The sequence below is a fragment of the Strigops habroptila genome, chromosome 10, assembly GCF_004027225.2.
Source record: "Strigops habroptila isolate Jane chromosome 10, bStrHab1.2.pri, whole genome shotgun sequence".
Taxonomy (NCBI): Eukaryota; Metazoa; Chordata; class Aves; order Psittaciformes; family Psittacidae; genus Strigops; species Strigops habroptila.
Genome location: NC_046359.1, coordinates 3,942,237 through 3,967,502, shown reverse-complemented (window position 1 = coordinate 3,967,502; position 25,266 = coordinate 3,942,237). Strand labels below are relative to the sequence as shown.

Sequence of the window (25,266 nt, the reverse complement as noted above, 5' to 3'; positions counted from 1 at the left end):
TTTCAACATTGTCAAAAATCTGTTTCATGCAAAAAAGTCTCAAATATAACAAAAAAACAAACAAACAAACAAAAAAAAAAAGATTCAACATTAAAATGATACCAGATAAAAATCTTAAGGCTGGAATATTCCTAAATTTTGGGGGATTCCTGATACTCATTGTGAAAAATAGATGTAGCTGATTCCAGATATTCACAGCAGAATGTTTATGGACATCCATTATCTACAATATATTTAAGAGAAAAACAATTAAAATCGGGTCCTACGACATTTATCACATAAATCAAAATCTTATATTTTATTGATCCTCATACATTCTCAATTAATTGTGGGTCTGTGTCATTAAGTATCTTTGCTAGTTTCTTTTGTAGGGGTGTTATTATTGCTATTTGTCATATTTAGCAGCAGTACTTAAAATTTCCAACAGGGAATTAACACTGCATTGTATTAAAACTGTCTGTTCAGGGAACTCATAGTTTAGAATGGGGTGTGGAAAGGAAGAGAATTTGCAAAGAAAATTTGAAGTACGCTCATTAAAATACTAAAGCTACAGTTACCTTGTCAGGCCTAGCTGGTTCCTTAAACTAGAAGAGAAACAATGGCGAATACTTTAAAACCCTCATTTCTACATTAATATACTAGTGAAATGATGTTTATTAAAAGCCTCTTGACACATTTCTTCCTTATTGAAAATTCCCACCAAATACAAGTGCTTTTAAATGTTTAAGGAAGGTCTTCAACATAGAAAATCATTAAAGGAAAGACAAAGGAGTTTTCATCTCTCTATCTCTGGACATTTTGGGGTTTGAAAAGTTTCAGAGAAGGAGGAGATTTGGTATTGTTCTGAATCAATTTGCTCTGGCTAAGGAAATGACGAGAAGGAAACTATTCCCCCGTCTGGGGAACCATGTGGTGTTCCAAGATAAGACAAACACTTGCTAATTCGAGTCCACAAGCAGGAAATGTGATACATACATTTCCTTTCAGGCAAACAACACAGTTCCCTGGCAGCACGAAAGTCTTGCTTCAACTGCTAAATCTCAAACATTCAGAAACCCATTGCTCCTCTGTGGACATACCATTCTATATTTGTTATTTGGATGTTATGGATAGAAACAGTACTTACTCTCCAATCACATGGCCACCAAAGTTTTGGGGTAAGGATTTTGTTTCTTTTTCTAGAATATTGTTAAAGTAGATGCTGACATTAGCTGGTCATTGCCTTAAAAAATTCATCTCCATACTTTCAAGCCTCATGTTGAAAGCACCAAGTAATGAATAGACTTTGTATTTCTTGCAGTGCAGAAGATTGTTTTCCAAATGTTTCTTTGACAAAGTTTTATCATGTTTTTAAACTAATCAAGACAGCAGGAACTCTCAGGGCAGAATTGATTGTTTGACAAAGTTAATTACTGAAATCAATTGAAAAGGTGTCTATTGACTTCAGTATGTTTCAGATCAGGTAGATATCCCCAACCATTTAATGGATGTACCTACACAGCAGACATGATCTGTTTCATCTTCTGATAGCAGAAACTAAACTTGCTGCAATCTTTGGAAGAAACTCTTATTTCTCCAGAATGAAAAATTATTTTTAATTTGTTGTGCTGCCTCATGATCAGATTTTCCTTAATCTTGCCCAATGTATATTTTGATTATTATTCATTAAGACTGTTTTATTTCGCCCAAATCTGGGAATGGTTCATTAACTGAAATATATAGAGTGTAAGGTTGAAGTGTATGTTATGCTGAATTTCATTCAAGGTAATTAGATTTAGTGACTTCATCCTAAAGGATTCTGTGCAACAGCTGTGGAGAACCTTCCCCCCCAAAAAAGGTTTTTTTTATTCCTATATTTAACATTAACATGTATCAGCCTTTAGCATTAATGAATAAGATGACCTCTTTTTGTCTATTATATTATTGCTATTGAGCAGTGACCCCTCCAAGAATCTGTGCACTATCTAAAACTAAAAAATAATATGCATTAACAAAATAGGACTTTTGTTGCATAAAAGTACCATGGGAAAAGCGCGGAAAATAACTATACAAGAAGACTGAAAGAAGTTCCTTAATTTCCTCAGCATGAGAAACAAGAATCTGTCGAATGCCATCCATGTTTCTTGCAGTGACACATATTTTCCTGCTGGGATACCATGAACAACTTGCTTCATTTTTGTGTCTAAAGACTAGGATAATGATACTGGACATCTTTGAGAAATACTTGAAGATCAGCTGAGGAAAAAATACTGTCATTACTGTCTCAGAGTCTCTTGTTGTCTGGAGGTTGTCTGCTGGACTCTGAATAATAACTGTAATTTTTGTAGAGCGGAACTACATGTAACTCTAAAATGGCTCTTTCAGAACAAAAAAGAAAGTGCTTTCATCAGCATGTAATTTAAGAATCCTTGGGTAAAATGTACGTCTCCTTGTTACTGCAGATTTTTCAGGGTACGGCTTACAGACTGTTTCACTGTTTTTGTAAGCCACCCACTATGTAGTGCTGTGAGTGTGAATACATTACCAAGATGCAGGTCCTTTTCCATACCCGTGTGACTTCTCAGCAGCTCCTATGGACTCAGCCTAAGTGTAAACTTTAACACGTGCGCAGAGGTTTGCTGAAAAGGACTAACTTTGTGAGAAAAAAGTAAATGCTGTAAAAATTGTTAAAGCAGCTATTCAAAATGATATTTAATCTCTGACAGTTTTATAAACCATCTATTGTCTAACTGCTGGTTCCCTACTCTGGAAAATATATGGGCATCCTGTTTTCTAAAGCTGTCCTGTTTCCAGTGGTAACTTCACACAATAGCATCTTAAATGTGATGTTAAGAATTTTAAAACAATGAACAAACTAAACTGTCCACTGCTTATTTATGTGTAAGAACGTATAAATCTTTCTACAGCTGCTCCAGGCTGGTGGAAGTGTGTATGAATAAAGCTGTGTAGATAAAAACAAGATATACACACCTTAATATAAGTCATGCTGTGTGAACTGCCTAAGTAGTCTAAATCTTCTCTATATATTCATGCAAAAACCTTAGCAAATAATAGTATAAAAAAAAAAAATAGCACACTTTTTTGCAAGGTCAGTGTACAGTAAGTGACAGCCTGGAGAGTCGATAACACGCTTAGCTGCAGATCTTGCAGGAATACTTCTTTTGAATTCAGTCTTCACCATCATCATTCTGCAGTATTTTTTAAATGTTAAATTATGCAGCACAGTAAAACAGAAGAAGCAAACAAGTAGTGTTGCTGGCCTAAAGTGAGTTCTGCTGGAAAAAAAAAATAAAACCCAAATATTAACCTCCTCGTCTTGTTTAAATTCATGAGTTTCATGATACAGCTCCTGGCTTTGTCAGCAAATATCCTTGTGCAATGTGTCACAAGCATAAAATTTGGATTCTGATTCTCACTTTGCTAGAGCCGTTCGCTGCTACAGGTGCTGCGCAGTCTTTGTAGACATGCATGACTGTTTCAAACAAGTTGTCTGTGCTACTGCAAGCATGCAGGAGCTCACATCTTTCAGGCACCAGCTTCTATGAAGCTATGTAACCTCCGGCCACCCTCCTTTACAGCGGGAATCCACAGTATGTTACTTCAGCAGAGGTAGGAAGAGAAGCACTTAAAGCCAGCCTCTGCTGAACTTCAGCACTGTTGATATCACATAGAACTGCAGACAGAGATTCTTTATTTTATTTTATTTTAATTGGTAGTTTCAAAAGGAGGTTTGGCAATAGCTGAGTGAGAAATTCAGAACCCATCTATCAACTACTAATCTTATTTTTTACTGTTTTAATATAGTCTTTATTGAGTTCATTTTGATTTGTAAGTTAACAGTGGAAGCAAAGATGTTTCCATTTTAACCATGAGTGCATTTCTTGAAATTCCTAAAAGCATTTTCAGTTGCACACAATTGAATATAATACATGGCTTTGAGACAATCCTATTTCTGCAGTGCAGATAGTAATATACTTTAAGATCAGGAAATTTAATTTAAATAGTACATTTGATCATTATGACAGCAGCAGAGAAAAAAGTGTAAGCGGATATTAATCAACATATCAGCTATTCTTCAGTCTAGCTTTACTCAAGTATCTGTCTAAAAATGCAAAAATACAATTTAATACCTTAAAAACATTAAGGACAAATTTTATTTTCTTGAATCAGAATCCAGGGTGTTATTTGTCCAGTGTATGGAAACCATGCCATATATCAGCTGGCTTCCAGCGTTTGCATATATTGCAAACTCCCTGGCAGTAATACTTTAAACATTATCCCTCGACTTTATAAGCTATAAATGCACTCATGGCTTTAAATATAATGTGTCCATGACAAATGTCAAATTTTGTCTTTTCTCTCCCTCAAGCCGCTGGTCTTCTCCTCATTGAAATGTGTGTGTTTGTTTGAAAGAAGTCAGACTATACACTCTGCTGGAAAAGATGGTCATTAGGGATGAGTATATTCTAACATCTGACATGGTGTTGTGGTATCATGTTACTGGTGTAGCAATAATGATGGTCAAGGACTTTGCAACATTCTCTTTCTGAACTAAAATACTACTTGTGAAAGGCAAGTATGAACAGATATCAAACACAGGAAAGTCCAACCTAGACAGCCATGGGACCTGGTTTCTCTTCTGGGATCCGTCATTGGTAGTAGCCATGGCAGAATAGAAACCACACCAGCAAATCCAGTCCAGTTCTTTGCAAGTAAGAAGAAAGAATTCGGCTGTGTAATGACTAGGTTAAGCCTGTTGGCTTCCACTCTAGTGACTGCAACAGTATAACCACTGGGTGATCTCTTCTCATTCCCTGTTCTCCCTTTCACACACTTTGTACCCTTGTAGTCTAGCTCTAGCAGCAGCAAATAAAGACTCCAGAAGCTGCCTCAGCTGTCCTGCTGGAAATGTGAACACACAAAGGCCACAGTTTGGAGCCAGTTATGGAACTCTTGATAGCAGATGTGACAGTGGTTGCTTCTACCAGGCTACTACTCTTCCTAGTTTGGTGGCTGGAAAAGACCAGCATAAACCAAAGTACCCCGGAGAGCCTTTATCCTGGTAGATTGGGCATTGCTAATAGGGACTTTGGTCAGCTGAAGATGAAATTCCTTTGCTGGCAGACAGGAGGAAGTGAATGTGTGACATAGAGCCAACATGTGTGCTTTACAACACTGGAGATTTTTTCTTAGTGAAGAAAACCTTCAAGGTTAAATCTGACAAAGAAGGAGGAAAACAGGAGCTCTGGATTCGGGTGCAGTATCAACCTCAAGAATGTACTTCCTGAATTGCTATTTTTCTTCTTCTGTTGCATCCCCTCTTCTTCCTTTTCAGAATTTCACCCTAGCATGCATATTCTTCCTAGTATTTTAATTTGTGACAATCAGCCAAAAGGTAATTGAAGACACTGTACCAACTGGATTTTTTTCTTGCAGTTGGTCTCATTTTTGTCATTTCTCTGTGTTTTGGAAAACCCCCGTGATTTTAAAAGTGCAATAATTTGCAGCACGTCACACATCATAAGGAGCTCATAGCACAAGGAATAAATGTCTTCACAAGAGATATTCTCTTTCTGCAGAGACTTGGGGTTAGGTCACTGATGCCTGCAAAAATTTGGAACAAGTAAGCTTCTTTTGAAATCACTCTGCTGGAGTCAGACAACTTCAGACTTTACAGGCTGCTGTTGTTGGAAGCAGTCCCAATAGAAGAGGAGCAAAATGTTTTCCTCCAACCTCATGATGCTTTCCTGCTTTAGTGTTTTAGGGAATAATTCCTTTCAGTGTTTATCCAAGTAGCAGGATATTGTCCTACTCAGAAAACAGAGACTGAAAATGAACATGGAGTCTTTTACTGTGCCAGTATGAGTATTGTCATGACCCAAAACACCACACTATATTTTTGATGACTAAGGGAGCAGTTCTCCACTCATAGCACTACTGGGGACAATAAATTAGAACTGTATTCCAGTGATAACTGACTGTCCATTTTGAATTTTTTTACCCTCATTGTCTTTTTGCATTTAGTTAAAGTTATATAATTTTAATAATATTATATAATTTTAAGAATAAAAATTAAAAGCAAGGCAAATTCTCAACATGTGGTAAGAGAAAGGGAAAGGAGCAGAATGGGCCCAGAAAATGTTATCAGAAGAGATGATCCATATATCTGACTTCGTAATATATATAAACATAATATATTATTTACACATATATATATGTATAAAAGGCCATCTTCGCACTGAATCTGCATCTCCCCATCTGGGATATACTGGCTACATCTGCAGCAATAACTTTCCTGCTCAGACTTCCCAGGGTGCTTTATCATGCACTACTTTAACAAGTCTGCTTGCCTAACACTTGAATTTCAAAGTCTGAATTCTGTCTCATCAGGGATACTGATCCATCAGTCAGGACTTGAAGCTCAGGGGTTTACCTCCTGGTGTGTGATATTGAAGAACTCAAATCATTGAGCAGACATCTGTCTCCATCTTGGTAGAGTTAATATGAGAGAAAATTGTATGTGAAGAAACACTTCTTCCAGCTCCCCACCTATCTTTTCCAATCCAATAAATGGCTCATACTTCCAGGTTTCCTATTAGAGGTTTCCTAGAACCCTGCTAGTTATCTATTGCTTTCCTAACCTTCCATCTTCTGACTAATATTTTCTCCTTTACTTATTCCAGTTGAAGCCTTTAGAAAAGTCAAAAGTTGTACATCTCCAAAGCTACCTTTCCATACCTTTAAGACCTTTAATAACAAAGAGCAGCTTGTCTTTCATTCCCATTCCACAGCCAGGCATATCTACTGATAGTAGCTAAAGAGCTTGTTTTGAAGAGCATATAATCTAAATGCTCTTATCAATTGGTTCTAGTATATGTCAGTGGCATGTGAATTTGGACAACCTAATGTAAAGTAGTCTAATACATAAAATAATAAAATAGAAAGGAGGGATGCATTCCCTAGTTAGGTTTCTGGAAGATAAGACAGATGGTTCCTCCACATTGTAGGTCCCTATTTAAAAAATAGAGAAAACTTCCCTGTGCTGCTTCATAGCAATATTGTCAAGAGAAAGATGATCAGGTAAAATGTGACAGAGAATCAGACAGAAAGACAGTTCTGGTTTTGCAAATGTTTCCTGTAAACACACTGAGTTTTTTCAAGTATATTTATATGAGGAACAGATGTACAGCACAGATATAAAATATGATACATTTAAACAACATTATGACAGACAATGAGATCTTTGCAGTAATAGTACATCATAAAATGTTTCCCATCTTGTTTCCAGCCTTAAATCTAGTGTACCTACAAGTTCTCCCTCCTGCTCCTCAGTGAAATGTTACATGATGCCAAAAATTTAATAGTGAAGCCATACTTCCAGATTATTTAACCACAGATTTCATTTGAATGAGTAACTTCTTTCATAATGATGAAGAATAACTGTGATTTATCTGCATAGTGAATTTACAGAAATCAAGATGGTAAGAATCCTACACAGCGCGGCAGAGATTTTAGGACAGGGACCAGTTTGGTTTGTCTGTTGCCACACACTGGGGCCTCAAACAGACCCTGAGAACATAGTACACAGACAAGAACAAATAATGGCAACACCAGTAAAACTCAGCTTCACCTAAATAGATGTGATACTGATCCACACGAAGATCCTGTAATAGAGATGTAGAAAATGTCACATAACTAAATCACTTCTCAAGTGTTCAAGTGGTCAGAAACTGATTTAATTATTCAACATAATTTTGATTATTATCATGGTAGCTAGAGGGCTGCTGGGACAGTAGAGACCCACACATACCACCTTTCCTCTGCCTGCACCTGTTAAGATATCTACAAGGAAGAGGGTTATCATCCTATCTACCAGGTCAAGGTCACCAGAAGATCTTCCTGTTTCCAGCTCCCCTGACTGCAGTGTGAGCTGGCTTGGAATGTGTCACAAGACAGCAGCAGAGCAGTCTGAGCCAGTGACTCAAACAGGACACAGCTTTCATTTAAATAGCGCTAATGCTGAGAGAAATGGCAACAAGGGTGTGGCAACTTGTGGCAACAAGTTTTATCTTAACTGAAGAAAGATAAAAGATAGCATGTGATGGTGAGGCACTAGCAATGGCGCTAACTGTGTTTGAACATCAGCCCTTCAGTGGCAAATGACAGCAGTGAATCTCCTTTCTCTGTAATACTCAGGGTCCCTGGCTTCTCCTCTGAAGTCCTTCAGAAATAATCTTATACCAAACAAGAAATAAACCTATGACTTGTGATATAATTAAAAAGGAAGGCATTGCTCAGCTTCCCCCTTTCAGCTTCAGGATATACCATGTTTCTGTTCTTCAGCTGTGTTTGAAAAGGGCTGGTTTGTATGCAGCTTTTCAGTTGGATTTCCTGTGCATGTGGCAGTACGGTTTGCTGGAGTGGCTGTGTCTGCATGCTTCATTGTCTTCCAGCATTGCTACAGTGAGCCTGAACAGCCAGGCAAGAGATGTTGCACTGCACCTTCTAATGCCACTTATGCTGCTGCCAAACTGTTGGAGGAAACCAGCATTTCCTCTGTGCTCCATTAGGGACAGAAGTCAAGGTCATACATCAAATTAAACATACTCTGCCCACACTGATTTATCCAGGAGACAGAACTGTGGCTTAGCCTTATAATGTGTTTTATTTTCCAGCTGGCTTTTGGAGGTACCATTTTGTATCAGCTACTAGACTACTGTTGTTTTGTATAAACCCTACATAAAAATTTATCAGAGAAATCATATACTGTCTTCTCAAGGGGCAGAATGGTGAAATATTCCAAATTTAATACAATTATGAATATTTTGATATCAATTAAGTGAAAGATTTGAAAAGCAAGTGGAAGTTATCCACTTCCATTACTGAAGTAAAGGGGATTATATCAATAGTCAGACCTTACACTTAGAAAGGTAATATATAAATCCATTCTAAGATCTTATGTGCAGCCCTGTCAGAGAGATAAAAGTAGGTATTAATGAGGGACTGATTTTTTTCCTTGCCCTTATTCTGGCAAGCCCAAAGAGTATTTCATCCAACTATAGTCGGATGAAAGCAACAAAATATGTCATGAAGAGACCAGTCTTATTCTTGCACTATGTCTATTCAGAGCACGATTTCTTTCTTGTGTATAAATTATTCTTTTAAAGTGAGCCTGTCATCCTCAGGCAGTGTTTTGTTGCATCCTAATTACTTCTTCTTTCCTGCTTTCCTCACTCCCCCATACAGCCATTGATTTATCAAATGCTTAACTATCGTTGGCAGGAAGGGCACAGATCTGAGGTATTAGAAGGAAGAGGCAAAGTTTCTTCAGAGTATTATATAAACATTAATTAAACACACAAGATATACATGTTTTGGCAATTACACCTATTGTATTGACTATGTGGTGCTGCTTATTGTCACATGAGCTGCCAGAAGCATCATTCTTTATTCATCAACCAGGTACAGAAACCTTATCTTTAGGAAATGAAGCATACTTCTTCTTCCAAGCACCACACCAGTGAATGTGTTAGCATGAAAATGTGTCGCATAATAAAAGGAGCTTAGTGCTGTGCTTTATCCCTAGACAAGTGCCCTGTAGCTGCGTGCTCAACTGCTAGAGCCAGCAGGATTCATATTTAGATGTGTTATTTTCAGCATATTGTGAGTGCAATGGGTTTGCCTCAGTTCTTCTTGCAGAACCTGTTGAAGGAAGATGCTCAGTATTTATACACAGCTTCCCATTTTACTATTGTAATTCACTTAACCAGGGATCAAAAATCTTTGTGAACCAAACCAGTGACTGTGAGTGATATCACCTCCCTTACACAGATTAGTCCAGAGCATGGAGATGAAATGAGATGTCCACAATCACAAAAGATCACAAAGTAAAATCAAGATTAAGGACTGACCCCTTTGTCTTTGTAAGATTATCTTCATTTCATAACCCTATCCTTTTGTCTGGGGCAGGGGGCGGAAATCTGGGAGAAAAAAAAAAGACTATGAGTAACAGTACAGACAACTTCATTTCTTCCTGTTTTCAAGGTAGAAGCTTCACTTCCTATACAAACTTAATAAAAGGTACTTACTCAGATTTTTAAACTTACTGTGTAGTAGTTAAGTTTGCACCAAACAATCCTAAATTATTCTTCTAACATAATTTATTCATCTTCTACTTGAGGAGACGGAAAAGAGAGTTTGATTTTCATGTACTGAAAATGGGACAATTGTAACTTAAGCTTTATCTGTTAAATAATCTCAACCAAAACTCAACAAATATATACAGCATTGTTATGAAACAACGTCTAGGAAAATTTCAGCAAAATAATTGGGGAAGAGAAAAAAAAAAAGATCAGTTCAATGCAATGTAAAACCTTGTTTGGGTTCTGATACATGCTTCCTGAAGCAAATCACTAGGCAGTTTCTGCTTCTTAGCAGAGGCCTCTGCCTTGCTCCTGTGGCATCTTATTTGCAGAAGAAAATTAATTCCCTGTTTCAGACATTTGAATTCACAATCCAGGATCTTAACACACACTTACAGCATATTTGACAATATAACTGACATCTATTAATTTGAAACCTTTTGTTTTAAAAAACGGCTGCATAGATGCCACCTCTCAGTTATCCAGGGTAGTGGAATTATGAGCCAACCAAGCAGACACATGGCTTCTGTGGAAGTTGCATAAATTACTCAGGCAGAGTATAAATGAAGAAGGAGACAACTGTTGGCTCTGTTGATTTAGAAGTGCAGGAGTCTCTAAGCAAGTAAGACCTGGACCAGCTTGGTGCAAACTCAGCCTCCCAGACACCACTTTCTCATGTGGGACAAGCACCAATGTCCCACTTCACACTGAGTCTCCAGCCTGCATCATCTGTCATGAAGCTCTCATAAAGAGCTGACTAATAGCCAGGTCAATAATAATCTCACCTAGAAATTATACCAGAATTTATCAGCTTATGGTTGCACAGATTCTTGTAAGTACTACTTAATTAGGTCTTCTAGCCCACACTGAAATTAATATTCATAGACATGTTTGATACAAAAAAGATCTCTGAAACTGATTGATGGTCACACATGAAGTGAAAAGGAAAACCCCAAAAATTTCTGAACTGTAGATAATTAATTGAAGAGTGCAGTACTGCCAGCAACCTGAAAACCTTGTGCTTTTTTCTAATCCTAGATGTCTTCTGTTTTCTTAAATGTGGCACACATACTTTGGTATTTCCTCCTTAATTTTAAGAATTTTAGGAAATCCCAATTAAGATTTCACTCCAGTCACCTATGCTCTCTTCATGTAGGAAATTATTTTATACTCAGGCTCTGTAAAATAATCTTGTCAATTAAGTAATAACTATAATGCCATACTGCACTGTGGCAGATTGTGATTTACTGTTTGGTTGAGGTACATACAGAGGCAGTAAAGCTCAGGGCTATGCTTTGGTTTTGTGAGATTAGTAAGAATGCTTCATCAGAGGATTGCTTGCTGCACATACGGAAAAGATGAAAATTATGTTACAGTCTTTGTAATGCATTAGGAACCATAATGAAACCACAGTAACAAAGTTTCTATCTCTGTCTGCATAAAGGAATGTTTGCTTTGTTTTATACAGTTATGCCAAAGGCATTACATTAAACATGCTGACATCTCTATCTTAGATGTTTCCTCCCGATTATTACAATTATGTTTATCATTCCAGTAAAAATCAACTGCCAGTAATATCAAGGGAACATCATCAACTCTGAGTTGGTTTGTGGGGTATTGAGATGGCATATTCCACTCCTCTGGCTTTTTACCACAATAAATTAGCGTATTAGTAAACAAAACAAATGCACTCTGGTGCAGAGAGATAATTTTGGACACCACTGTGGATAGCGAGAAATACGAATTTAAGAACACACTTGCTTCACGCTTCCCTATCAACACAAATATTTGCACAAAGCCACAAAACTGTGCAAGCTTTACTTCACTATGCTTCTGAACACTTCTGCTGTGCCTCAGTCCTCAGGTTACCTTACTTTCAAAGCTTAAGCAAAATGCTGGTCCTAAGTGTTTATGGCAATGTAATTCACAGTTTTTCTGAGTTTTGAGTTGTTATTAATTTTCTCTTTAATCTTTTGTCGGAATGTTTCTTGTTGGCTTTTTCTGACACCCTATTTTATTAGAATGAGGGTGGTTTATGTGTCATTTAGCTTTCCAGCACAATTTTCCAGCAGAGGGCAATCTTGTTCCTGGGTAGGTTGCTCGTTTGTGATGTTGATCCTCTAATAAACAGCCGTCACTTCTGCATTTCAAACTGAGAATTAGTCCAACGGCACAGACTGCATTTTTTTTTTTTTCCCTTGTCATTTACTCAACACTTTCTCAGACGCTTCTGGAGCCTATTTGCTTACCTGATCGAAGAAAGTCTTAGAAACTGCACAAAATGCCGTCAGTAAGGACCTTGAGGGGTCATCTGTTCTACCTTCTGTTTTCAAGACAGGATTAACTATACTACAACATCTCCTGACTGATACTGATTTTTAAAATCTTTAATGGAAGTAAATGCACCACCTATTACCTGTCCTCACAGATAGAAACATGTTTTTACATTTCCTTTGTTCTACTTTATATTTTATCTGCTATGGACATAAACCCAACTGTTTAGATATTAGGTAAAGTGGCAGAATTACGCTCTGTTGCTGCAGAAAAGAACCTTGCAGTAGCACAGGCCAAAACATCCCTCTAGCAAGCTGTGTCTGAATGCAGAGCACTGGCATTTCTGACAGCCTAACTAGCTTGCTGATTTTGTTTGTTAGTTCTCATGTCCTGCAGAGTCTGATTTTCTTGCAGCTTTTTTCCCTCACAAATTCCGTGGATGCCACCATCTTCATCTGCTTGTTTCGTGGACTTCACAGCTACCTGAACCACCTTGTACTGTCACCTGTCACTCTCACTCTTCTCCCAAGAATTGTGTGACCTTTCTTAAACTTCTGCCATGACTAAGACCACAGCTGGTTGATATTACACAGCAACTGATTCGCCCATCCAAATGAATCATGGGCTGCCTACAAATGATTAATGAGGGGTTGTTTTGCTAATACAATTCGTGACAAATATTGGGAAGATAGTAATGTCAACACTTGTTAGACACAGAGGAATTGCTTTTGTGAACTCATCATGGCAACAGCAGCACAGAAGTTGGCTACTGATACCAGCTTTAGCTTTAAACTAAGTTCTCTTGGAGCTGGTAGACCAGCATAAAATAGTTCAAATAACTTCAAACATTCTGTGGTGGGGAAAAGTGGTAGCTCTTTGGGCCTAGGATATGATTCCTTTTCAAATTCACTGCCCAGGATGCATGAGGAGGAATTGTTGCTGTACCTGTAGGAAGACTCTATGAGTTTGTTCAAACTTTGATGGACCCAGACTGCTCCTGTTTTGTTTTGCATAAATAAGGCTGTGTTATGAACATCTATTGATGACTTACTTGAGCCTCGCTTGAAAATCTGAGACACTGAAACTCCAGTAATTCAGTGTCTGACTAATTCTTACTAGTCAGGTTACTAGATTTGTCATTTGTAAAATGCAATTCATGCTTTAATACACTAGCTGGTGCTCTACGCTAAGCTGTGCAATGTTCAGTTATGAATTCCCATATGGGTTTGTATGGTTTTTATACCAGCTTTTGACACTGAGCTTTCATTTCAGGAAAAAAATACAGGGTGATACAGAGGCTCAGCTGGATTTTTCTGTCTGAGATCAAACCCTCTACCAGTTGTCAAGGTTTTGCAGCTTTGGGTTAAGGCAAGCTGATGGCATGTACGCAAGCATGTGTGCATGTAGGGGGAGGAACGCTTACACAGACAAGTTTTGAGCCACTAGTATATAACATCACATAAAGAATGTGAGAAGGAAAGAATGAAAATGGAAATAAAATTAGAATTCTAAAACTTTGATAAAAATTATGAAAATAGCTCTTTCGCACTATACAACACAGTGGTATGTTCTGATACATCTCATTGCTAATACTGCTGAAACCAATGAGTTTGTGCATTCTGCATGCAAGCTTGCATGGAATAAAGTTTGCATGTCAGGTATGCAATGCTTCATGCTAGTTTTGGACAGGTGGAAGAAAAGAAAATGGTAGAATTACTCTCAGTTGCTGAAATAAAATTGCAGAATCTTGGTCCAATGTAATATGAATAAAACATCTCTATAGCAAGCTGAATTTGAATGTAGAACAGGGCCATCCTTGATTGACAAGCTACCTTACCTCTTCTAATAACTTTGAGATAAAACTACATCATTATTTCTCTTTTAGTAAAGCAATAACAAAAAATTAACAGCTCCAAAACGTAAAGAAGATTGTCATATTTGAAAGTCACCCACTAGAAATCAAATAAAATGTGCAGGTATCATCTCACCCTGTGAGTGTTTTCTGCCTACTTGTGCTTAGCAATAGCATAAGCAGACAAGATGCTTGGAAAACTGTCGCTTTATTAGCTTTATCAGCTATTATTGGCAAAGATTCAGTTCAAATTCAAGTCATGTGTGCACAACCTGACTAAAACGTGCTTCTCCATGTCTCTTTCCTTTGCATTCAGTACATTGTTCTATCTTCCCCCACCACCCCCCTCCCCGGTTCTTGGTCTGAGATGCTCTCATGGAAGCCTCTACTCCTGTGATTTTGAAGGTACTACCATCCCATCATATACATGGCCAGCTGAAAAGTTTACAAATGCATGTTTTTGTGAGCATGGGGCAAGGCAGATCTTGTGCCCATCTTAACTTTACACCTTGGGGAATTTATCATAAGGCTATAGGAACGATGCAAGTCCTGAGGATTTCCTGACTTTGGGGAGCAAAATGCTGTTCCAGCCCATTGCAGCCACAGCTGAAGGCAAGAGGGAGATTCCTTGGGAAAATGGATCCTCAATCCAAACATGTTTCAAATTCAAAGGAATGTCTTGTTATCTGATGTGGTCCATACACATGAAAGGAAAATGAAACCCTCACAGAAGTAACAGATTGATCTGAGTATGTCTCCTGCTAAGCACCGCAATAGAGGCAGGATTCTCCATCACAGAAAGCAAATCTATTATATGAAGACTTCTGTTGATCCAGAGACTGGCAAGTCTATGTAGGTACTGTGTTGCTAATTTTTGGTGAGGTATATCCTAATGTAAGGAAGGAGAGAATGCAGTCCACTTCTCAGAAGATTTACAGGTTGGTATGATGTTTGTCTGGCCTTGCTGCTGATGTCCAGCCTGGATGTGAAGAAATTATTTCAGAGCCAAGTGCTAGGAAAAACATCTTATCAGCCAGTCTATCATCTTTACTAATAGCATGTCCAAATTTCTCCTGTGAGGATTCTATAGAGTGTTAAAGACTTGCTAGAGGCTACCAACTTGGTAGGATATATATTAAAACTTCATATATACAGTTCATAGAAGTTATGAGAGCTTTAAAGAAAGCTGCAACAACCAAGAAAAAGCTTTTCATAGCAGGGGCAATAATCCCCTGTACAAACCTTTAGCACTTCATTTGCTTAACACTGCATGTGGAAATCAGAGAGGCGGGAATATAAAGACTTCAGAAGGAATTGCTTGATCTGGACAGATGCTGTCCCAACAGACACATGCTGGCTTGGTGTTCAGATCTGGGGGTAACATCCAGAAGTCATAGGTGTTACTTTGGGTTCTGAACCTTCAACCTTTTTTGCATGGACACATTGGAAATACCATAGATAAAAAAGTTAATGTATCTAAGATATTCAGCAGCTTACTTATCCTTTTATTTCTGGATTTGTATCTCAAAGTCTGTCCTGTACTGTTGAAAAAATCCTTTGTCCTTCACCTCAGCTGGTGTTAGAGGTGAGTGGAGAAAACTGACTGAGGTGGAATACCAAATGTTTTTGGTTATGGCATAATCAAATAAAGTAAGCAACGTGAGCAGCCTGCAAAACATACAGATCAAAACATATTTAGGTGACCAGCACCTAGGGAGTTATTGTTATTGGAAGCATGCATACCTTATCCCAATTCTTTTTTCCTTAAAAGCAGAGGACAGAATGACATTCACAGCCCTCAGAAACCGTAAGATATTACAGCGGCCCCTTGGCAGACACTTTCTGTTGGTGTTGCTCTGACTCTCCTGAAAGGCTAGTTCTGCTCTGCCAGATTAAGGAAGAGAAAAACAACTCTGTGAAAGTCAGCTGCTCCCCTCAAAATCCCAGGTGCAGCAAGTCCCACTCTGCCTTTGATCTTTTTCTCTGTTTGGTAATATTTTCTCCAATGTACCTCAGAGCTGTGATCACTGGACATTCTAGAGAGGAAATCAATGGGCGTAGATTTACAATTCTTTAACGTTAGTTTTTAGAACTGAATTACATTTCAGTGACACTCATCCTCTGCAGGGAATGAACATAAAAGCAAGTTTGGCCTATTAGTGTGATCCACAATCCCCACTGAAGTCAGGGAGAGTTTGGGAATAAAAAGAATAAAGTGTGTGAAACAAATGCGTCTAGTGATATTTCTATAACCAAAAAGAACAAATGTAGATCCAAATGGAAATGAGAGCATTTGGGGTACTATATGACAAGTGCAATAGTCAGTGTAAAGCCAGCTGAATTTCCCCAGGGAATAATTTAAGCCTCTATTTTTACGTTCATATACGTAAAAATTTTCAGAGGTAGAAAAATAAAAGAAAGAAGTAAAAAAGAAAAAAAAGAAGACAACAGTATCCAAAGGGATAATTGTTTGTGCTGTACCTTCAGCACAGGGGAACAGCACGTGGGAAGGACTGAAGAGCTGCACTCGATACTTTTGTCAATTCCCTCATCTGCTTTTAACAGTGTGAAATGCTGATTTGATTGTGCAGGTGGTGAAAATTATGGCTAGAAGGATACAGGGACAAATACTCACCATGGTGCATGGCAACCCCAGAGCCAGGTACACTGATGAGGCTTGCTGTGCTTCCGCTCACTTTCAAGGCTTCTGAGCCCCACAGAGATCCTGTTTGCCTCCTCCCCCCCTGGAACCAACAGCCCAAATAGGAGCTGGGATATCAGATGGCAGCACAGAATCCTGTACCTGGGGTATCCCTGGGCAGTCTCAAATCTAATAACCTAACTAGCATTCCAGCTGAGGTGCAAGAGAAATCAGCCTAAGAAAGGACTAGTTCTTGCTCCACTTTCCCATAGCCATGCGTGGACAGCAGTAGGGGTACTCAGGACTGCAGCTCTAGTACTTGGGAACTGCTGTCTTCAGGATACCCCTGGGATTTACTCAACTGGAGGTCACCAAGTCCTGTCTCTCCCTCCCCAGCTTCAGGAGTGTGAGTAGAAAATTGCAGTAACAGAATGTATTAAATCTATTAAAATGGAATAATAGGTTATTCCTGACCAAAAGGGACACAATAAGGCCTGCTGTGTCTCTGAAGATGTTTATAAAGGGCAGAATGATGACAAAGCTCTGATCTGCAGCCAGGAGTTGCAGTGCAGGGTGCTGCCTGTGGGTTCTTGCAAAAAGCAGACAGGGCAATCACCCTTTGACTTTAACCTGCCTAGTCAAGAGTTCCTTAGATGTAAAAATGAGGGCTTGAAGAAAATTATATTTTAGGGTCAAGCCCGATCCACCTCTGAACAAAAGGGCGACAAAGTGTTCCCAAGAGGAAGCAGTGCTCTGCAACATTATCCTATGCTTTATGCTCTCCAGTCTTTATTCTCCCATTTTGAAAGGATAATAGTTATAAGACTGCCTGAAAGCAGAGGTTACAAGCAAGCAACAGTAGGATTGTATAGCCTTCCAAATATCATGGCTTAATTAGATCTTAAATGTTCCGGGCCTCATGGAACTTCAAAGCTATCTTAAAAGAAATATAAGGAGAATAAACCTGATTAGGAGATTCATGGCGTTGTCAGTAATTCATGATAATGTTGGTCTTGCATGGAACCACACCTGCAAAGGCATGTTGAGCGAGCGTACTGCCCTCTGACAGGGTCTGATGGGCAACAGCAAAGGCTGTGTTCCAATTTAATGCTGTTTGGAGTCCCCAGCCAGAACCCTGTGAAAATTTTATGCTAAAGTTTCTGGTGCTCAAGGAGCTAACTTTCCCCAACTGCAAGTATGAATCACACAGCTAACAATTTTTCACCAAAGGGAGAAAAGTAAGAAGGTAGATAAGGAAGGCAGTAATAACTAATTCTTACAGTACAATTATACCTGTAATTATTTACATCTCCCCTGCTGAAAAGAAAGTAAATGTTTGCTTTCCCCCTCCTACAGTGACCTGCCTTAAGTTTAAGCCTTGGTAGGCACTGAGGCCTGACTTGAACAAAGGCATCTGTTGGCACATACTGGGGTGCCTCTGCCTGCAAGCTGGTTCCACTAGCCATGCCTGGCACCTCTCCTCTCTCTCCACTATGTGCTCTTCTCCATGGCTGTCCCTCAACCGTTCGCTCTTTTTGCCTATTCAGCACCTGCTGTGGCTAATTCTCACAGCTCAGATTCAGTGTCTTTGTTTCTGAAATAGGACTGTTTGTGCAGCACCATAAATTCAGGGGAAACTCTTTAACAACTGTTATCCTGCGAGAAAATGTTGAGCCTACTCTCATCATGCCCTTTTTGGCTCTAACATTTTCATCCCTGCCCTGGAATTGCTACCTTCTGTTCCGCGGAGGAGCCGGGCACAGTGTTAGCTAGCCTGCACTTCTGTATACTGCAGAAGTTACTCACCTTTCTCTGTCTAATGAATTCAATTTCCTTTTTAACAGAAATGCTTCTCAAGCACGATAACATAGGATAGATAGAATAAATATTTCAAGCTGTTATGTGGTTCTTTTTTCCTTATTCCCTCTTTGCTCTGCCAGTAGTCAACATAGTCTTCCTTCTTTTTAAGATCCGATTCTTTTTTGAATTTTGAGGGGATCTATAAAGGTTTTGTGTTCATTTCAGGCCTTACCCAGGATTACAAATGTATCTCCAAACTTTTTAGAACAACAGTAAAGCTGGTGTTCAGTTGCAAAAGTAGGTAAAGTTTTCTGAAGTAACTGTCCTATTCTTAGAAATATACAAGGAAATAATTTCATTCCTCCACATGATGAAACCACGTGGAAGAGAAAACGATCCTAGCCATGCTTTTCTTTGTTTTCAGATCTCTTAATTCTTGAAAGCATTTATAAAAGAGCTAGAAATTTACTTATCTTAATGGCAGATTAATGCATCTTTAAATTGGGCATTGGGGATGGGAAATATTCCGGAGACTTAGCATTACTAATGGTTATCTCTGACCATAATCATTTAGGATATAGTAATTTACACTAATTACTATGAGGATTTAAAGTATCTGTTACTCAGCAGTAAAAGGATGGGACATGTTCTCGTACTGTAACAAATATAAGGCTTACTCCATTAAAACCATGGTAGAAGCTATGTCACTGTTGTAATAGGTGAGTTTGAAGACACATAAACATAGAACATCAACATCTATAAACATAATGACAAGTCTGCATAAATCCACACCTCATATTGCCCACTGAAGCAAATGCTTGGCAGTTTTATAACACACCTTGTTGCTGGTGGGTGGCTGATTCTGGAAGAGACTACAGATTTTTCCCTTGCATTGGTGCAGAAACTGGTATTAAATGCAAGTTACTTTCTGGATCTTGTTGAATTATGCAAATTAAAGAAAAAACACCATAAAGTGAGAGCAATCTGAACTGCTGTGTTTGTGTTGTAAAGTTTGTGTATTACATACAAAGATCTTAGGGTTTGTTCATTTTCTAAAGAGGCTGCCATCTGCAATTCATTTTCTGGCAGGAAAATCCCTCAGAGTTAATGAAATAACTTTGCTGTGTATTGTTGCTGTATTTCAGAGCAGATAACAATAGCCTTCACAGTGTCCATGGTGATCGGACTGGTGATTGGAGGTGTCATCTGGGCATTGTTCACTTGCTTGTCCCGTCGCAGAGCTAGCGCCCACATTTCCCAGGGGAACTCCTCAACCTTCAGCCGTCGGTCCAGACCCTCCTCCCATGGCAATACTACCGGCAGGACTGGATTTTACCGCAACAGCAGCTGTGAACGTCGGAGCAACCTCAGCCTGGCCAGCCTCACCTTCCAGCGGCAAGCCTCCTTGGAGCAAGCCAACTCTTTCCCCAGGAAGTCAAGCTTCCGCGCATCTACCTTCCACCCTTTCCTGCAGTGTCCTCCTCTCCCTGTGGAAACGAACAGTCAGCTGATCACCCTCACTCCTACAAATACCACAACAACCCTTGTGGGAAGCACCACCAACAGCTTAAGTCGACCTGAATTCCACTGGTCTAACAACAACCTCCGCATCTGCCACTCCACACAAACCCCCCCTCCTGCCTATGAAACCATCATAAAAGCTTTCCCAGACTCCTGAGCTAGGTCCCTATGGCAAACATGCATGTGCATTTTATGAGGAACCTCAATCATCACAACAATTTTCTGTGCACAATGAAGATCTCTGAGAAGTCTCCAGCTCTCATTGTGGAGGGAACATATATTGCCCAGAGGCGGGTAGCAATGATTTCTTAGTGCGCAATATCCCACTGTCCAAGGGATCACTTGTCTCTGCACTGCTGGCTCTAATTTACTGCTCTGCCATATGCTTCTGTATTTATAGTGTTGTATCTTTAACTGTAACCACTGTATCTTTACTTTAGATGAAAGAAAATGGTGCCGCATAAAAGATCATTTCCTGAAGAAACAAGTCATGTTAGGGATTACTGATACACACATTTCTGCAAATTTCCTTATTTTGTCTCTTTCAAACAAACAAAGAAAGAAACAAACAAAAATGTTCTGGTTCTATGTATTTTCTCAAGCATGCTAAATTTTCAGAGAACACCTCCCATTATCCACCTTCTTCCTATAACCACAGAACAGCTTTTGCCTGAAGAACCGTAGACACAGACCTTGCAATGTTACAGTCCTGGCTGTGGTTATAGGCATCCTGTTCTGCTGATTGTAAAGGACCTTAAAAGACTCCATATTAGGGTAGCTTGTATAAATTCCCCACAGTGTGGGGAAAATGTTGAAATATATGAAGCTTCATGCAAAGAGAAGTTTTTAATAACATATTAAATTCATTATAACAATTATAAAGTTTTGTGTCTGCAGCCAGCAGAACAGGTAGTCACATTTTAATAGCTGGTTAGGCTTGTATGGGAGAACTCCTTGTGTCTCATTTTTCTAGTTCTGGTTATCCAGATAAGCAGCATGAAGGACAACTATTTTTTTAATTAAGTTTCCTGTTTTGCTATGGGATTACTCATTTCCTTATTTCAAACTGTTTTTCTCAAATTGCAGCGATGTTTAATTCTTCCTGGCAAATTATTCTTTGAAACCTTGTCTTTCACTAGGGCAAGATTTTAGACATCTACAGCTGAATACTGGGATTGTACAATTAGTCAGAATATGAAGGTAAAGATGGAATATTTAATTGAGGTTCACATATATTCTTGATTCTTATACTTGTATCATGTCAAGCTAACCCCTGGCTTAGTAGACACTAATTGCACTGGTGTGAAAGAAGGCCAGGATTTGGAAATGGCACAGACAAATCAGGCCTGATTTGAGTCTTACTGCGTCAGTTTCCTGTTAAATATTTCACGTTCAAATAAAGAATTTCCACAGGTAGAGGAGCAATCCTATTCCTCACTTACAAATAAGCCTGTTGTTGCTAAAAGGCCTGGGCAACTACTAGTTGCAGGACTCCTGATTCTTAGGTGGCTGCTCCTGTGCTTCTGTGCAAGTCCTCATCTGTCTTTTGGGATGGACAAAGATTCAGCAGCTTTTGAGAACGAGAAGATGCTTAACATCTTGCTTTCCAGGCTTTTGGAAACTGGCAGTATGCATCCCTTTGCCAAGCTCAGCATCCCTCAGAAAGCACTGGTATTGTTCTCTGAATCTTCCAGCCCAGTATCACCACACTTGCAAATACTGCTGCAAAGACTGAGCTTACAAATGTTACTGCAAACCACAAGTATTCCTTAATGTAAAGGCAAATTATATTGCATGTATTTACTGACTGGCTTTCATTGTTTTATTTTTAGTGTGCAACATTTTCCCTTCTGGAGAGATATATGTCATTACTAGAAGAACAACTATTTACAGAACATTTCACTGCAGACACTATGAGTTTTAGTACACTGAGGACTTGCTGATAAGACTGCAAAACTGCATTTGGCTTATTGTAGAAAAAACAATAGTCCTCTGGAGAAAGCAAGTTGTGTTATTTCATTCATTAATAATACTTCTTTTCATTTAGAGTCTTACTGAGTCTGGTGAACATTATTGCATGCACAAGTGTGTTCACAGTGTCCTAGCTCCAGAGTAGGTGATGCCACCTATTCTAACGTGCCTACAAAAAGCAGAATTCCTTGGCCTACAGTGTGTGCCCAGCCGGCCAAAACTTCTTGTTCTTTGAGAGTGAAATCATTTTAGATGAGTAAATTTTTACTTCTGGATTGTAAATGCACATTACATTACAGCAGAACATTCCATAGCATATTATTATTTGTATTACACTATATTTAGTATACAATGTAGAAAGGGAAGCTTAAATGTACTGTATTTTTTTCCTCTTGAAATCTGTACTGGATATCAAAGCATATTTTTTATGTTCCCTGGATTAGGGAGATTAAAACCACAGATTGTTTGGTGCATAACCAGCATGGCTGCCAGATACACAACTACTAGTTTAAACAATGTCTGATATTAATGTTTTGTAAGCACTATGGAAGCTTCAGCATGTGAAATAAAGTTAAATGTTAGAATCTCAAGCTCATGCCTTTCCTTGAGGCCTGTGTTGACTTGTATAAAAGTTTCTTTAAAGGGAAGGATATAATCTTTATTTATTCAAGTTGATGTAGTTGGAAGTGTGAATGAGGACTTGGTCCTTCCTCTGCTTCTGTAGGGAGACACCCTGAAGCTGAGGATGTTATGTGAAGTCGGAGTTAGAATTTGCCGTATGAGAACAACTTCCAAAGAATAAAAGTGGGAATCTCTCTCACAAATAACAGTGCTTACAGATTTTTAAATCCACTGGTTTCCAAGTACTTAGACTTCAATCTGTGAAGTGTTTGAGCAAATGCTTTCTTAAAGCGAATGGGCAATCACTGTAAGGTTCATGCTTAAATGGACTGATGCACATTTTATTACATTAAGACCAAAGCACATTGCACAGGATCAACCCTCAAATCAAACTGTGGGATTTGGGAATCATCAGGTGTTTGATATGCAAAAGATTATACTTGCTTATTGTAATGGTCTTTTCTAGCCTTTTGTTTCAATTTAAAACACTGGAAAGAATGAAGTTTCACAATAATTCTGCATGTAATACATTTTCACAGTAAGAGGCAGTGATTAAAAGGGTGCTCCCAGAATCACAGAGGGAGTGATAGGCAGAGCTTTGACCAGCCTGCAGGTATCCTGACACCTTGTCCTGAACTGAGCAGAGCTACTTCTATTCATAAAAAGAAACACTATTCTGCTATTGCGCATGTGCACAAAAACAATTGCTCTAGTTCTGATTTCATGTAGAAGACAAAACTTGACAGCTCTCTGTTTGAGAATAGTTATGTTCCAGCCTACTTACAAAAGAAGCTCACGCTATATTCCTTGACTTTTCCCTACTGAAGAACTGCTGATCACCTCTTCAGCCGGCTACTGACTATCATACTGTAACACACTGAACATGCAGCATCTTCGGCAAATCAAATTTTGAAAGTTCACTTGTAATTTACCTTGAAGTTTTTGAGTCATCTCAACATCAATTCTTAAGTATAAACTGAAAACTACATTTACTGGAAATATCCTCTCGGAGGTGAAATGACACATGCCAGATCCCTGACCTATAGGCACTTGATGAAATTAGGTGATGTCTATGATGCAGTACAGCTTCAGGGGAAAAAAAAAAAAAACGGGGAAGGAAAGAAAACACTAATTGGAAATTTACCTCTGCCTAGTCCAGAGCAGATTAAGGAAAACAGCACTGACATAACTTCACAAAGCAGAGAACAGAATTCTTGAAGCCAGCCTTACAAAGTGTTTTAAACCTCAGGTAAAATACGTATATCTTCATTCGGGTCTCTTAATAAAAGTGAGTTTTCAAAAGGGTTCAGTGTTTGGAGTTTTATGTGTGACTTTCTGAGGAATTATTTATTTACCTTTTTCAATGCTGAAAAGGATGACAAGACCCTAATCCCTTTTTCAGTGGAATATTAAGAGTGACTAAAATTGACTCAGTATTTTTCATCCAGCAGGGTTAGAATTTTGAGGAAAACTACTGCATCAGTCAACAGCAGCTCTTTTTGAAGCACACAGGGCAACAAAGAGACTTTTCCAACTTGATTTTCTTCCTCACACTCTAGCAGCAGCGTCGGTGACTCCACTGAGGATCTCCAGCCCAGCTGTGCTAGATGAGGGCCGTGCTTTAGTCTGTGCTTTTGCCCTCAAACAGTTTGCAGCCTGAGGAAGCAGCTTGAGAGAGAAGTCTGGTTTGCACAGCTTGTTTCTGCTTTTAACTTGTATGGAAGCTTTTGGCTCCGATCAGATTTCTGACGACGTTACTGCATAAGGATGGCAGTGTCTGATCGGCGTGGACTGGATCACAGAGCTATTTCAGTAAATATGTTTCCTGTCTGCTTTCCCGGTGATATTCTGCATCAGAGACATGTTTTCATCTATTTAGCAGCAGAATCAAGTGATTGTGTGCTGAGGGCTGTGAAGGAGCAATTGCACTATTTTAGAGCAAGGAGTTCTTTTAAACAAGAGTAGCTTAATCATGAAAGGGATTACGCACAGCAATGGGCCTGAGATAACAGGAAATTGGATTTGCTGATTTAGGACATAACTGTCTGATGTGCCTATGACTAGGGACAGTATGGAAAGGCACCGGAATGCAAAATTATTCCTATCTAGTTCAGGGCGGACCTACATCCATATTGATCTGCACTTTTCTTATGACAATACATTGATGACTACACAGGAAAGGTGATGCTGCTTTCTTATTCCAGCTTGACAGGAGCACAAATCACACCTGTCAGTAATTTGCATTCTCGGGACGTGTGTGGAAAAGTTGCCAATGAGTAGCTGTGCACTGAAATGGGATGAATCTTCAGCCTCTAGACTGACCAGTCTAGAGCTTGAGTTGAAGCACACTGGAGAGGCAAGGAGGACCCCCATTCTCTGCCCATGCTCTGTTCCTGTGCTATATATCCTGCTAATCTTTAAGAATTACCTTTAAACCTTTTCTA

The 25,266-nt window shown here is 38.9% G+C and overlaps 1 protein-coding gene across 1 annotated transcript; it reads left to right on the top strand.

Annotated features, from left to right (window-relative positions):
- Nucleotides 1-981: 981 nt before the first annotated feature.
- Nucleotides 982-24,126, top strand: MYCT1 (MYC target 1). Its single transcript, XM_030499820.1, has 2 exons — nt 982-1,157; nt 19,855-24,126. The coding sequence occupies exons 1-2, from the start codon at nt 1,106-1,108 to the stop codon at nt 20,385-20,387; spliced, it is 585 nt and encodes a 194-aa protein (XP_030355680.1). The 5' UTR covers nt 982-1,105; the 3' UTR covers nt 20,388-24,126.
- The last annotated feature ends 1,140 nt before the right edge of the window (nt 24,127-25,266 follow it).

Coding starts and splice junctions, on each gene's coding strand:
- MYCT1 (XM_030499820.1), top strand. CDS start 1,106: ATGGATAGAAACAGTACTTACTCTCCAATCACATGGCCACCAAAGTTT. Junction 1,158..19,854: donor ATGGCCACCAAAGTTTTGGG/GTAAGGATTTTG, acceptor GCTGTATTTCAG/AGCAGATAACAATAGCCTTC.